We start from the raw sequence: 15267 nt of genomic DNA on the forward strand, positions 1-15267 counted from the left end.
AATTGGGTGGAATTTAGAAAAACATGAGGGAGGGCAATGATGCTTGACGTAACATATTGGGTACAACAAAATAAAAGGGATCCAAATATTGCGGAGATATGAGATTATATAGTTAAAGATAACATACAAAGAACTAATTGGTACTACTTATATCAATAAGTGATATCTACTTTTCAGTAACTCATCACTTAAGAAGTTTCTTAGAAAATATGTGTGAGGACAAAACACACAAAAAATGTCTTGTGTTGATTTGTAAAGATACTCATTAATCTTAAAATGTGGTCGGACATCTCATATAGAACTATCCATGAGGTTTTGATCGATGAAAGGTTTCGACTAACAAGAAATTAAGTAAAATATTACCAGGTGAAATGATCGTAGACTACAATATTTAAGATGTTACTAGGGGCAATATTTGTAGACAAGTGCTACTGTGAACCACCTTTATAGGTGGTCTTTGGCGCACATCTTTATGAATTGTTAGATGAACGTAGTATTCACAATGATGTGGTGCACTCTCAACACCATATTGTTTTTTTTTTCCAATATCAACCAAATTCATCGGTGGCCTAGTACTCACGTGATATTTTTACTGAAGTATTTGTTTCATGAGATGATAATATATTCTTAAGAATTTGATTCTTGGGAGCGATAGAACCAGGATCACTATTCCTAGAAATGATATAATTAGGAACATTATTCTCGTGAACGGTTAAAAATAAGTTTTGTTAGATTTAAACATTTTAAAGTTTAGGATAATTAAATTAAAAAAATAAAGTTAGAATGGAAGTTATAATTGAATTAGACAATAACTTCTCATATTTTCATGAAAATATAACTTTTCTACAGAATCAAATTACTTGAAACATAGGATAACTACTTTTCCAAGAATAAACATTACCTTGGATTAAGATTTTAAAACTTGTAAAAAAATAAAATATATATATTCTCAAACTCATTCTCAGAGATAATGTTTGAACCCGCGAAACAATCGTCTTCTTTATCATAATATAGACTTTGATCACCGTCTCCCATTCGACACTGTTGCTTGAATCGTCACTGAAGTACTTTGACCGCCATCGAGATCTACTTTGTCCTCTAGCTTCACCCTTTGATGACGATGCATAAATTGTAACCATGTGCACCCGTCGTTGCCTAATATAGGTTGCGACTTCACTTGTTGCCTCTTCCCTTTAACTACGTTGTTCGTTGCTATTAACATTTTCCATTTCGCCGCTCCCCTTCTTTGACAAAGCTAGAGCTGTCAAAACGGGTTACGGGTTGAGCATTTGGTGGACCAACCCAACTCGGCTTATTTATTAGTGAACTCAAAAAAATTGAACCCGGCCCATGCCATCTCAGGTTGGTGGGTTAAACGGGTTGGTTCACTTAATTTTAAAAAAATGTAAATTTTTTTAATATACAATTAAAGCCCAAAATTACAATTAAATGATAATTCTAAATACAATCAAATAAAATCTAAATAATCTCATGTAAACAAATATAATTTAAAATTATCTCAAATACTCTTTTGGGCCCTATAATTCAAACCCTAATGCTCATTTGGGTAATTGGGTCCAATAAAATGAAAGCTGAAGCATAAGTTTTTTTTTTTTTTAACGGGTTGGTGGGTCAGTCCGGCTCACCACGGGTTCAACCCGGGTGAGCCGGGTTGTTAGTGAGCCGGGTTCAAAATTGGCCCGTATTGAAATTTTTAATTTATTTTGGGCCCAACCCGGCTCAAACCCGTGGTAGGCCGGGTTGGCTCACTGGGCTGAGCGCATTTTGACAGTTCTAGACGAAGCGCCGACAAGTTCCTCATCTAACAACACATTGCAAGATATAGACTCGTATAGATGTTAATGCTAATTGTATTATGGTCATGCTCTTTCTTTAGAGCATAGTTACTAAAAATGTTGTAAATTTTTATTCTACTTTTGATGCACGAAACTAATTCTATTTTCATTCAGAGCCTAGATACACTAGTACACAATACACATTTTACGTCGGTCATTTTAGGGGTTTTTACGTCAGAAAAACGTCCGACGTAGAAGCGGGAGACGTAAATTTACGTCGGGGTGTGAAAATCGACGTAAATTTACGTCAGACATTACAACGTCCGACGTAAAAAAGTCATAAAAATTTTTAAAAAAGAAAAACGAATGCTTGCTTGGAGAACGGCCCGTTCTGCTTGATAGATCCAGCTCCAAATCTGGACTTGGTCACTTCCTTCTCTAGCTTCAAAAACTCGAAATGCAGCACAAACATTCTTACAAAAAAAACATCCCAGAAAACACAAACTTGAAATAAGATAGTGAGATCCCCTAACCTCGAATATGTAAACTTCGTGGTTCCAAGCTGAACGAGAAGCACGGGGGAAGAAATCTAAGTTGTTGAAGAGGAAGAAGGAGAAGCTTGAAATAAATCCTTGAAAAGCAACTCTAAAGGAGAAGAGGAAGGCCCTACCACTTCAGCCTTTGCGCGCGGGAGGTGAATTTTTGAAATCTATAGCTACTGCGCGCACATGCACCTTCTTTTAATAAGTTGCTGTGGGTTATTTACGTCGGTCCTAACTAGGTCCGACGTAAATTTTAATATCTACGTCGAACACAATGTGTAGCCGACGTAGATGTTAAAATTTACGTCAGACCCAGTTAGGACCGACGTAAATAATCTACCAAAATTACGGTACATGCCATCGTGTTTTTATAACGTCAGTGGTACCGTTTTCCGACGTCAGTTAGGTGACGTAAAAGCCTCTTTTTGCACTAGTGATACTATATATCCAATTTATTTTTATTTAAAAGGAAATTGATGGATTCAAGAATGTTTGTGTACAATAGTTGTAGAGGCAACAGTAAGAAAGAGGGAAAAGAGGGAGAAAATTTAGGAAAAAAATACTGTATTAATTAAATGTATACACTATATCATTGTAAATGTTAGACGCATTTAATGATTAATAAAGACAATATACTGTAGAACACCTATAAAGAGGATCTATATTAGCTCTTATCATATTCATATACTATAAATTTATTTTCTAACTAAATATTTTAATCATTAAAAAAGTATACACATCATATTTTAAATATAAAAAAAAACATGTGGGGACAACCGCCCACAATCCTTCTAATGTAGTTCTATCCCTAAACGCAATTAATTGAACAAAATGAGTTAACGTAAACTTAATTTGTTAGTATATAAGATCAATTTTGATAAATAAAAATAAATAAATCAATTAAGCGTGATCTATTATTGTCATCGATTCAATAACCGGCTTAATACATATAAATATTGCTTTAAACACCACTTTCATACTGTACCTGTCTGAGGGCACACTCCTGTTCTTCCTAGTGAAAGGGGACCGAATAAGAGCTCCAACGATGTCTTCAAAAGTGGGGGGAGGTACCTGCAAAAGGTACTCCGACGCTCAAGTTAGTATATGCACGAGTATCTAGGTTAAAAATGAACAGTGACATACCTTGTTACGTGAGACCTATTTATAGCATCTGACATGGGCCTGAGCGTGATGGGCCCTATCAGATGTTTACCAAATTAGGTAATACGGTACTAATTGGTCGTTTAGGCTTTAATCATGTACTTACCTTTCTTGACTGTGATTACTTGTTATGACTCGCCTAACCCTTCGGCAAGAGGCCGAGCCGTCTAATCAATACTAGTCGGAGCGGCAAATGACCGAACCGTCCAGTCCGTACACGGCAGCCTGTATACTTCCGGTATGTTATATGTCGGCGCGGCACCTGACCGAGCCGACTCGATGAATGATGATGGTCCATATTTGCATTAACCAGACTGATGTAGGTTCTCGGCCTCATGCCGAGCCGATGTTGATGATGATGCTTGTACGTGGCTATGCATGGGTGTCTGACGAAATGGCACGTGTTGGTCAACGTGACCGATAGGGACCTTCCGGTACACAAGCCCCCCAGCCTTGAGGAGGGAAGCGACGCAAAGGGTTAATTGATCTGAATGGGGTACAACGAAAGACTCAGGAATGTGTAGGGTTATGATTAAAGTACCTATCTGAGGCGTAGCTGGTAAGCATTGATTGCTCTGGTGCATAACTGACACATTAATTACGCGTGAGGGGTTACAACTGCTGATGGGATGTGAAGGGTTGCCATCATTATGCGTTTAACGGCGCATGCTAGGAGGTGTGGAACACGAAAAGTTGTATCCGTTGGGCTTTAGTGACGCATGCGAAGAGTTTCATATCTTTGGACCGTTGGATTTAAATGATCCAACGGTATGCACAAGGGGGTGTCGTTTCAGGTGCTTATTGGAGGCGCCTATAAATAGGTGCAAAGAGGAGGGTTTTTTCGTGCAAGTTTATTAGTTGCTCTGAGCCGAAGCTGTTTGCGAGTGTTCTCAACGATAGGTCAAGCTCAACCATCAGGTACGTAATGGCTAATTTAGACGTTGTTAACATTGACTCTTCTGGGGACGAAGGGGAATCTAGGTTAAGGGCGACGCCGAACCAGGATACGCCTTCGGCTTCGGCATCTAATGGGGACAACTCCGTGGGGTCGGCTTCTGGGTCCGGTCATTCTCAAAGTGGGAGTGGTTCTGCATCGGCTGTAGGTTCTGATGAGCAGCCGAGCCGGGGTGGAGAATCGTCAAGAACGTTCCCGTCCATATCAACTCCGGGGTACTCATGGGTGCATGGTGAGGTTGGCAGTGTATACTCTCGGTATACGAGTAAGAAATCTCTTGTGGATTTTGTATCAGCTGTGAAGTTTTTAGATTTTCCTGAAGATGAGGAACCTTCTGCCATCTTCTTTCAACCATGCCGAGGCGACGGGGTGTCAAATCCAGACTTTGTTTATTTGGGTCAGGGGACTTCTAAGTACCCTTTTTTCTATGTTTATGATTATATGTTCCGGGATTTGAAGATATCTCTCCCGTTTGACGAGTACTTCATGGGTATACTTCGGCTTCTGAATGTGGCGCCAAGTCAACTGCATCCGAACACCTGGGCCGCTATGCAAGGGTTCAGGCATTTGTGTCTGGGTCTCGGCCTTTCTCCCACTCCACATCTATTTTTACGTTTCTACACTTCTCGGCCGACAAGGAAGGCCAAGTGGCTGTCTTTGATTCGCCACAGTGACTGTCTACTACAACCTTTTACCACTTCCTACAAAAAATTTAAAGTGGGATTTATGAAGGTGATGATTCGGCCGGAACCAGGAAAGAAATATTTTTTTGACACTGAGGGGGATCCACTGTTTCCCTTCTACTGGACCCGGAAGCCGCGCAAATATGACACGGTTTCCAAATCACGCTTGTCTCCGGAGGAGAGACGAAGTCTTGAATTTTTAGACAAGTTGCCTCGGCCTCTCCCATGCCGTCCTCTTGTCCGATTGTTTGATTCGGCTGACGTAGTCGAAGAATTAATTGGTATGGTATTTTTCCTACTTGTTTGAATTCAAGTGTTATCATTGATTTTGACTAATGATGTGCAGGTATAATGGCGGGTCATGATGATTTGGATATTCGCAACTTGCTTCGAAACCACTTGGCGTCGAATACCGCGAATAGGCCTACGCCCGCCGCGCCCGTGAATCCAGCTGGTCAAGGTAGCGGGGTCGGGCCTGCGCCTCGGCCAAAGAAGACCACCCGGCCCCAACTAGAAAAAAGAAGGCCTGATTCTAGGGGCGAGGAGGAGAGTCGCCGGGCGAAACAGCGCCGAGTGGCCAGCCTCCCTGTTCCCGAAAGCTTGTCGGCACCAAGTTTCTTGGCTGGCAATGTGAACGCTCAGGATTTCCTGAGTCAAGACCTGACCTCTGAGGCAGGCCAGGGGCTGCTGAGCCGGATGAGTTCGGCGCAAAAATGGAGCTTCTTTTGTGAGTTCCAAGTGCGTGCTGTGGCCATGGCATAAAGCATTGTCATGCAGCCAAACGGTGAGGCTGATGAGCTGCGCAAACAGCTAGCTGATCAGGAAAAGTCTCTTCAAGAGACATTGGCTGCTTTGACTGACGCCCAAACGGCTAGCAGTAAGTACCAGGCCGAGATGGACCGCCGCGGAAGGACCACCGATGACTTGGCTTTAAAGGTACAGCGTCTCGAACTTGCTCTAAAGGGCGAGACTGAGAAGGTGACAGTTCTGCGCAAGGAGCTGGAAGCTGAGAAGATTGCCTTTGGAGCTTATCAGGAAAAGGCACGTGCCAAGGTTCTCAGTCAGCATCAGGCCGGTTTCGCCCAATGTGCTCGTCAAGCCTGCTACTTCGGCGATTTTCCTCCTGACTTCCACCTAGATATGTCAAAGGATTTCTTTGAGGGGAAGTTAGTGGACATGACTGCCATCCCCCCGGACCAGCAACCGGATGAGGAGGCCCCAGCACGGGTTGCCGGACCGAACGAGGAGACGGTGTGCGAGGAAGGTGCCCCGGAAGATGGTCCAGTGCAGGGGGAGGTTGAGGTGCAATCTTGAATGATGGGCTAGTAGGATTTTGTTTGAATGTTTTTGTTGTATGAATGGGCCAGTAGTGCCCTCCAATGAATGTACTTTCTGAGGCCGATAGCGCCTGAATGAAATCATCTTTTAATTTTCCAATTTATCTTGTGTACTATTGAATTGATAAAATTTGTTGTCCCAGACCGAGAGGTGTCTCGGGAGGGGAGACTTGTTAAATAATTGGAAATCACATCCTTAGCCGAGAGACATCTCGGGAGGGAAGACTTGTTAAATAATTGGAAGTCACATCCTTAGCCGAGAGACATCTCGGGAGGGAAGACTTGTTAAATAATTGGAAGTCACATCCTTAGCCGAGAGACATCTCGGGAGGGAAGACTTGTTAAATAATTGGAAGTCACATCCTTAGCCGAGAGACATCTCGGGAGGGAAGACTTGTTAAATAATTGGAAGTCACATCCTTAGCCGAGAGACATCTCGGGAGGGAAGACTTGTTAAACAATTGGAAGTCACATCCTTAGCCGAGAGACATCTCGGGAGGGAAGACTTGTTAAATAATTTAAAGCATGATTGTAAAAATAAAGTATGATTGAATCGTGTTGTCATTGATAAATGGATGCCTCGTTAAAAACCTTGCCGGCCAAAACCTCTTTTCACTATTTTTTAAGAGGGAAAAAGACCAGTTCAAGGAAAAGAGTGCACCCTTAAAACGTTTACAAATTTGTGAAATAGACAACTAGCTATAGTAAGTCTTCAAGTGTGTAGAGTTCCATGTTCGCGGGAGAACTTTGCCGGATAGCTCTTCCAACTTATATGCTCCGTTGTCTAGAGCGTGTCGTACTCGAAACGGGCCGTCCCAATTAGCTGCCAGTTTGCCTTCAGACGGTTTGCGCCTTGCCGATCCGGTTGCTCTCCATACAAGGTCTCCTTCATGAAATATTCTTGGTTTGAGGTTAGAATTGAAGCGCCGACTCATGCGTTGCTTGCATGCTTCGGCTACTACCTGCGACTTGTCCCGCACCTCATCAAGAACATCTAGTTTAGCCCGAAGAGATGTGTCATTGAAGTCCTCCTGAAAATGTTGCCGTCTGAATGATGGTTCCCCTATTTCAACCGGTATCATTGCGTCGGCACCGTATGTTAGGCGAAAAGGGGTTTCTTTAGTAGTAGACTGCGGTGTGCACCGATATGCCCACAAAACTTCCGGCAACTCTTCAGCCCACGCTCCCTTTGCTGATCCGAGTCGTTTCTTCAATTCTGTGAGTATGACTTTGTTAGCAGCTTCGGCCTGTCCATTCGACTGAGGATGTTCAACTGATGTGAATCTGTGCCGAATGCCAAGGTTTTGCAGGAAAGAGTTGAATTTTTTATCCGTGAACTGTAAACCGTTGTCGGAGATTATGGCATATGGAATGCCGAACCGAGTAACCATGTTTTTCCAGACGAACTTCTGGACGTTGGCAGCAGAGATGCAAGCAAGTGGCTCAGCCTCTATCCACTTTGTGAAATAGTCTACTGCTACAAGGAGGAACTTAACTTGCCCCTTTGCAACCGGAAATGGTCCCAATACGTCAATTCCCCATATGGCAAACGGCCAAGGAGAGCTGATGGTGTGAAGCTCGGTGGCCGATGCATGAATGAGGTTCCCATACTTCTGACATTGAATGCATTTTTTTGCAAAATCTGCACAATCCCCCTTCAGGGTCGGCCAGAAGTAACCTGCACGCAGAACCTTGACTGCTAGCGTTCGTCCTCCGGAATGAGATCCACAAATGCCCTCGTGGATTTCTCGCATTACATAGTCAGCTTGGTGGCTATCTATACATTTGAGCATCGGGGATGAGAAACCTCGTCTGTAGAGATCCTCGGCAATCATGGAGTATCTAGCCGCGCGAGTGCGCAACTTCTTTGCTTCCACCGGGTCGGTTGGTAATTCGCCGTGAGTGATGTATTTCCGAATGGGTGTGATCCATGAGGGTGCTTCATCTATTGTCATGCATTCGGTGGTTACACTTGGGGAAGGAACCTCAAGGTGAATGGTGGTTCGCAATTGTCCCGGTTTTCGGCTACTGGCGAGTCGAGCCAACTGATCAGCTCGTTCATTATTATTGCGCAAGATATGCCGAACCTGTACTTCGCTGAAGTTGTCTTTTAGCCTTTGAAAAAGATGGTAATATTGCAGTAGGTTTGAGTCCTTGACTTGAAAATTGTCATTAACTTGCTCGGCCACAATCTTTGAATCAGTGCAGCATATAATTCTTTTTATGCCCATTTCGGTTGCCAACCGCATTCCGGCCAGCAACGCTTCGTACTCTGCTTGGTTATTAGAGGCCCGAAAACCGAACCGAAGAGACTATTCGACTGTGATGCCCGACAGACTAGCCAGAATTATCCCTGCTCCACTACCTTGAGCATTAGAGGAGCCGTCGACGTGCATAGTCCACGGCTCATCTTCAAAATGTCCTGGGGGGGTAAGCTCGTTAACAAAATCTGCCAGATGCTGTGATTTGACGGGACCTCTCGGTTCGAAGGACAAATCAAACTCTGAGAGTTCGACCGACCATGCTACCATTCGGCCGGCGATCTCTGGTTTGCGTAAGATTCTGGCTACTGGGCAGTCGGTTCGGATAATGATCTTGTGGCTCTGAAAATATTGCCGAAGTCGACGAGCCGTGTAGATGAGGCCCAGGGCTACCTTTTCTATCAGCTGGTAGCGTCGTTCGGCATCCTGAAGAGTCCGACTGATAAAATATACCAGCTGTTGCTGCTCCTGATTTTCTTGTACCAGAACGGCACTGATGGAACTGCTCGAGATAGCCAAATACACAATCATATCTAGTTGACCGATTGGTTTAGACAAGATTGGAGGAGCCCCAAGGCGTGTCTTGAACTGCTGGAATGACTCCTCACACTCCTGAGTCCATTTAAATTTTTCAGTCTTTTTGAGCAAAACGAGAATAGGCTTGGCTATTTCGGCCATACATGGAAGGAATCGGGACAGGGAGGTGAGGCGGCCGGCTAATTTTTGTACATCCTTTAAAGTGCTTGGGCTCTTCATATTCAAAATGGCTTGGCACTTGTCGGGGTTTGCTTCAATGCCTCGACTGGACAGCATGAACCCTAAAAATTTGCCGCCTGAGACCCCAAATACACATTTTTCGGGGTTCAATCGCATTTGATGATGCCGAAGGGCTCTAAAAACGTCGGTCAGATCTCGAGTATGTGCCGACACGGTACTTGATTTTACCACCATGTCATCGATATACACCTCCATGCTTCGACCAATCTGGTCATGAAAAACTTTATTCATCAAACGTTGATAAGTTGCTCCGGCATTTTTCAACCCGAACGGCATGACCCGGTAGCAATAATTGGCCGATTCAGTGATGAAGGCCGTCTTGTCTTCATCTTGGGGGTGCATCCGGATTTGATTATATCCGGAGTATGCGTCTAAGAAAGACAAGAACTGGTGTCCCGACGCTCCATCAACAAGTCGGTCAATGTTTGGCAGTGGGTAGGCATCTTTTGGGCAGGCTTTATTCAGGTTAGTGTAGTCGGTACACATGCGCCACTTCCCATTCGGCTTGCGGACCATAACAACATTGGCTAACCATGTTGTATAGTGCACTTCTCGGATGAACCGAGCATCAAGTAATTTTGACACCTCCTCTTCGATAGCTGCTTTACGCTCTTCACCAGTTTTTCGACGCCGTTGAGCAATCGGTCTAGCTTCCTTACTGACGGATAGTTTGTGGCACAAGAAATTGGGGTCGATGCCAGGCATGTCGGATGGCTGCCATGCGAATAAGTCATTGTTTTCCAAGACCACTTGTTTAATGGCAAGCTGCACCTTGTGAGACAGGTTGGCGCCTAGGTAAATGACTTGAAGATCAGATGTGCCGACTCGAAATGGTTGCTTTTCTTCCGTGGGCTCTACCCTTTCATCCTGGTTGATTCGGGGGTCGAGGTCCATAACCGATTGCTGCGAGACCGAATGCACTCTTCTCGGCTCCTTTGACTCTTCTTCCTGTATTTTTGGCAAACGTAAGCTGGTAAAGTAACATTCTCGGGCGGTTTTTTGATCGGCATGGATGGTGACTATTTGTCCGGACCGGCCTGGGAATTTCATTGCCAGATGTGGTGTGGATACAATTGCGCCGAGTCGGTTCAGTGACGGCCTACCAAGCAGGATGTTATATGATGTATTGGCATGCACCACCACATATTTAACCGGGATATCACTGTACTCATCCCCATCAAACCCGAACCGTGTTGTCAGCTTGATGTATCCCTTCGTGTGTACTCGTTCGCCAGAGAACCCAACCAGAGGTTCGTCATAGGGGAACAGCTCGGATTCCGGAATCCCCAACTGCTTGAATGTATTCCAATAAAGAATGTCGGCTGAACTGCCCTGGTCCACTAGCGTTTTACGTACAATACAGTTGTGAATCTCAACGCTAATGACCATTGGATCATCCTGGTCTGGATCAATACCTTTAAAATCATCTTTTGTGAAAGTGATAGTTGGTAGGTGGGGTCGGGATGTCTCAACCGAGTGTACATGCCGAACGGCTCGTAGATGTCTGCGTCGCGCCGATGAGTTAGAGCCTCCGCCTGCGAAACCACCAGCTATGGTATTGATTACCCGTCTAGGCTGTGTCGAGGGTTCTTCCTCTCTTCGCTCTCTCCGTTCCCTAGACCGGCTACGTTCGCGGTACGAACGTGTTTCGGCCCTCCTTTGGCTGGGTTGTTCATACTGCCTAGGACGATCAACATGCCTGGTCGAGTTGGGTTGGCCTACGAACGCTTGGAGTTGCCCCTGTTTGATTAAATCCTCGATCTTATCTCTCAAGGCTGCACACTCCTCTGTCGAATGTCCTCTGTTGCGATGGTATCTGCAGGATTTGGTCGTATCGGCCCTCGGGGGGGTGGACGCCCGTTTCGGAACTGTGAGTATTTCCGAAGCGAGTGCTTGTTCCAACACAGCTGTCCTGCTCGTATTGAGCGGTGTATACTGGGAGTACCTCGGCCCTCGGGGATGTTTCTCACGAGGAAGAGGTTCTTTAGGACGGCTTCGAAAGGTCGTCTCGGTCGTTTTCTCAAGTTTTGCTGACGTTTCCGCTCGGGCTTGGCTTCGGAATTCCGCCAATTCTTCCATTTGCATATATTTGTCAGCGCGTCGGCGCAAGTCATCCATGTCTGTCGGCGGTTTTTTACAGATGCTATTGGCAAAGGGGCCTGGTTTTAGGGCGGTAGTTAGATGATGAAGAGCAACCGCAGGGTTCAGATCGCGAATTTCCAGTGCTGCTTTGTTGAAACGGGTCATGAACGCCCGAAGTGATTCCTTCCTCTCCTGACGGATACTAACCAGTGATAGAGAAGTCAACTGGTGTGGTCGACTTGTAGCGAACTGGATGGTAAACTGGGAAGCTAGGGTGCCAAACGAGTCGATCGAGTTGGCCGGGAGCCGGGTGAACCAGCTCAACGCTCGTCCTTTCAGCGACGTCGGGAAGATTCGGCACAGGGCGGCGTCGTCGGTGGTGTTTAAGGTCACCTGAGTTAGGAACACGTCAACGTGTTCATCTGGATCGGTGGTTCCATCGTATTTGTCGAGAGACAAGGACTTCCAGTTGTCAAGGAGGGCGGATTGCATGATATTGGGTGTAAAGGGGTGCCGGTGGGATGCTGTCGGCATGGGCTGTAACGGTCGGCTAGCCGAGGCATGGGTGGCAGGGGCAACAGAGGTGTAAGGGACCGAGGTGTGCTGGCCATGCGAATGGAACGATCCTTGAGTATGGGTCGTCTCGGAGGGCTTCCACGTAGGATCACGGTACTGGTTCTTGAGGGCGATGTTTTCCGCCCGTAGTGCAGCCATTTCGGCCGCGTCTTTCTCCCGTTGTTGCTTCATGGCGGCCATCTCCTCCTTCATCTGTCGCACCATACTATTCAAGTTTGTTTCTTCTGTCGTCTCGGCCCCTGACTGATGTTCGTCTTCGGACTGGTGTTCTTCCACGTTATTCTTCCTCGTTTTCACCATGCTTTCTTCTAACAATAAATCTCGAATTTGCTCTCGGTTCGGCCCCACGGTGGGCGCCAAAATGTACCTGTCTGAGGGCACACTCCTGTTCTTCCTAGTGAAAGGGGACCGAATAAGAGCTCCAACGATGTCTTCAAAAGTGGGGGGAGGTACCTGCAAAAGGTACTCCGACGCTCAAGTTAGTATATGCACGAGTATCTAGGTTAAAAATGAACAGTGACATACCTTGTTACGTGAGACCTATTTATAGCATCTGACATGGGCCTGAGCGTGATGGGCCCTATCAGATGTTTACCAAATTAGGTAATACGGTACTAATTGGTCGTTTAGGCTTTAATCATGTACTTACCTTTCTTGACTGTGATTACTTGTTATGACTCGCCTAACCCTTCGGCAAGAGGCCGAGCCGTCTAATCAATACTAGTCGGAGCGGCAAATGACCGAACCGTCCAGTCCGTACACGGCAGCCTGTATACTTCCGGTATGTTATATGTCGGCGCGGCACCTGACCGAGCCGACTCGATGAATGATGATGGTCCATATTTGCATTAACCAGACTGATGTAGGTTCTCGGCCTCATGCCGAGCCGATGTTGATGATGATGCTTGTACGTGGCTATGCATGGGTGTCTGACGAAATGGCACGTGTTGGTCAACGTGACCGATAGGGACCTTCCGGTACACATACTGTTCCGTAATCACTTTTAAAATGAAATAAAATATTAAATTTTTTATACAATCTAAGCTTTTGTCTTTTTCTCTTTAACAAATCAAAGAGAACCTTAGAATCTTCAGCTATTACAAAAGTTTGCATGTGAACCGAGTAACGTGTGAAACATACATACTTCATTCTTTAAACCATAAACAACATCAATTGGATTTTATATAGAACGTAATACATTGTATCGATTATTTGACCCCCAACAATTAAATCTAGTACTCTTTTGGGTGGGGCTAGCTGGGATACAATTCAATATTCTGCTACTCATCCCAACTACCACAACAACGTACTCGTTGATGACATTATATAGGTGAAAAAAAGGGGCAAGAGAAACTGAGATAGTAAGAAGAAAAAAAATGTAGTTGAAATTGAGCCACCGACTACGTACATCGAAACGAAACAACCCTTTCGGCTATATCATGGAAATTTGGCATAACGCAACCATACCCATAAATAGTTTGATTAATTAATAATTAATCACTTGGCTGACTTTACTGGTAAGTGCACTTGTTGACGAGCGAAATGGCCTTGCCCATCTTCTTCGGATCCATAACCAAGGAACAATCTATCTTCTTGTAGAACTTTGGCTTCACCAATTTCCCCAAAACATAAGCCCTGGACCGCACCATCACGCTCAACTTCAACGGCACCGGCTCAACCGGTGCCCCGCTCACACTGTTCAGGTTCGCTCCCCCTCCGTACAACGGAATATGACTCCCTTTCACCATCACTCTAACAGATCTCTGGCTCTTCCTAGATTGATAAAACCTCGGCATCTGCAAATTCATTCATCAAATCCAACATCATAATTACAAAATGTAATCATATGATATATGTTTAATTACGACAATATACTATAATAGCTTACGGTTCCGGTGGCTAGAGTAAGTTGGTAATAATTGAGATCTAGGGGAGTTGAGGTGACATGGACCCCGAAAAATGTAGCGGTGTTACGAAACGTCAATTTCACAGATGAATTCATGGACACCAAGCTCGTGGCAACTCCTGACATATCCGCACCCGCTTGAATCACGAATTGATCAAAGGTTATACTCTAGCAAATTAAGATCGCAACAATGTTGGTTAATCAAGGAGAATTAATTAGAATTAAGTAATTGAATAAAGTGGATTTTTTTATTATTTTTTTGTTTTTATTAAGGTTTTGGTACCTTGAGTGAAATGGCGGGCTTCTGGGGGCGGCTTGCGGCCCAGAGAATGAGAGAGAAAGCAGAGAAGAGAAGGACGAAGCCCAAAACGAAGGCAGGGAAATAGCAGCGACGGGGGAAGGCGTGTGGGGCATTGTCGTGTGGGTCGAGGAGGCCTTCTTCTTCGATGGCGTGGAACTGGTCCTTCCAGGGCCTCCATGGGCCCTTGGTGCGGTTGGAGGAGGTGGTCTTGCGGGAGCCCGAGAAGCGCGTGGAGGCGGACTCGCGGGAGGAGTTGGAGTGGGAGTGGGGCGGGGAGCCCAGTGGGCTTTGGAGCGGGCTGGAGTGGAAGGAGTTGGTGGTCTTCTCGCCGTCGTGGGATGAGTCTCGCGATGGGCTTTGGACGTAGTAGACGGCCCGGCGGGGGGAGCGGGCCGGGGAGGAGTGGGAGAGGCTGCTGACCTCGGAGTCGGTCTTGGCGAGCATGGAGATGTTGTCGTTGACGCTGGGCTTCATAGTTTGTGATCTGAATTTGGGAAGAGAGAAAGAGTGTGGGAGTGAGAGTGAGGACGAAGACTGGTTATGGTTCGTGTCATGTTACCTTGAGGGGTGTATGCAGAATCTTCATAGCGTACTTGTTGGGGCAGATAGGCCCGGTGCTCATTTTTTCTCGCTTTCTTTACTCTTTTCGAAGCTTTTGCTCGTGGCACGTAATTAATACCACACCAAGCACGACTTTGTCAGATGCCATGAATTGCCACTTGTTTAATACTTTCTATTTAGTATACTACCTAAAATTAATCTCGTATGTATATGTCACTCGTATTTAAGTTTTCTTTTACATGTATAAATAATTTAATTCCTTTCACCTAAAAAAATAATAATTTAATTCAAGTAAATGATAAAATAATCTCTTGGAATACCACATTTAA

At 45.1% G+C, this 15267-nt stretch overlaps 2 protein-coding genes across 2 annotated transcripts; both read right to left on the reverse strand.

The window, feature by feature from the left end:
• Window positions 1–8786: 8786 nt before the first annotated feature.
• Window positions 8787–12470, reverse strand: LOC145958037 (uncharacterized). The gene has a single exon (XM_083074488.1). The coding sequence runs from the start codon at window positions 12468–12470 to the stop codon at window positions 8787–8789; it is 3684 nt and encodes a 1227-aa protein (XP_082930614.1).
• An 848-nt stretch (window positions 12471–13318) lies between these two features.
• LOC109816167 (uncharacterized) lies at window positions 13319–15053 on the reverse strand. Its single transcript, XM_020381060.3, has 3 exons — window positions 14360–15053; window positions 14059–14244; window positions 13319–13966 (listed from the first exon to the last, which is right to left on the reverse strand). The coding sequence occupies exons 1-3, from the start codon at window positions 14849–14851 to the stop codon at window positions 13682–13684; spliced, it is 963 nt and encodes a 320-aa protein (XP_020236649.1). The 5' UTR covers window positions 14852–15053; the 3' UTR covers window positions 13319–13681.
• Between the last annotated feature and the right edge of the window lie 214 nt (window positions 15054–15267).

This window comes from Cajanus cajan, chromosome 5, assembly GCF_000230855.2.
Source record: "Cajanus cajan strain Asha chromosome 5, NIPB_CcT2T_4, whole genome shotgun sequence".
In the NCBI taxonomy this organism is placed as follows: domain Eukaryota; kingdom Viridiplantae; phylum Streptophyta; class Magnoliopsida; order Fabales; family Fabaceae; genus Cajanus; species Cajanus cajan.

What these genes read in the sequence shown, in the direction of transcription:
- LOC145958037 (XM_083074488.1), bottom strand. Translation starts at nt 12,470, where the DNA reads ATGGTGAAAACGAGGAAGAATAACGTGGAAGAACACCAGTCCGAAGAC.
- LOC109816167 (XM_020381060.3), bottom strand. Translation starts at nt 14,851, where the DNA reads ATGAAGCCCAGCGTCAACGACAACATCTCCATGCTCGCCAAGACCGAC. An exon ending in AGCCCGCCATTTCACTCAAG is followed by an intron (nt 14,245 to 14,359) that starts GTACCAAAACCT and finishes TTAATTTGCTAG; the next exon opens with AGTATAACCTTTGATCAATT. An exon ending in TTACTCTAGCCACCGGAACC is followed by an intron (nt 13,967 to 14,058) that starts GTAAGCTATTAT and finishes ATGAATTTGCAG; the next exon opens with ATGCCGAGGTTTTATCAATC.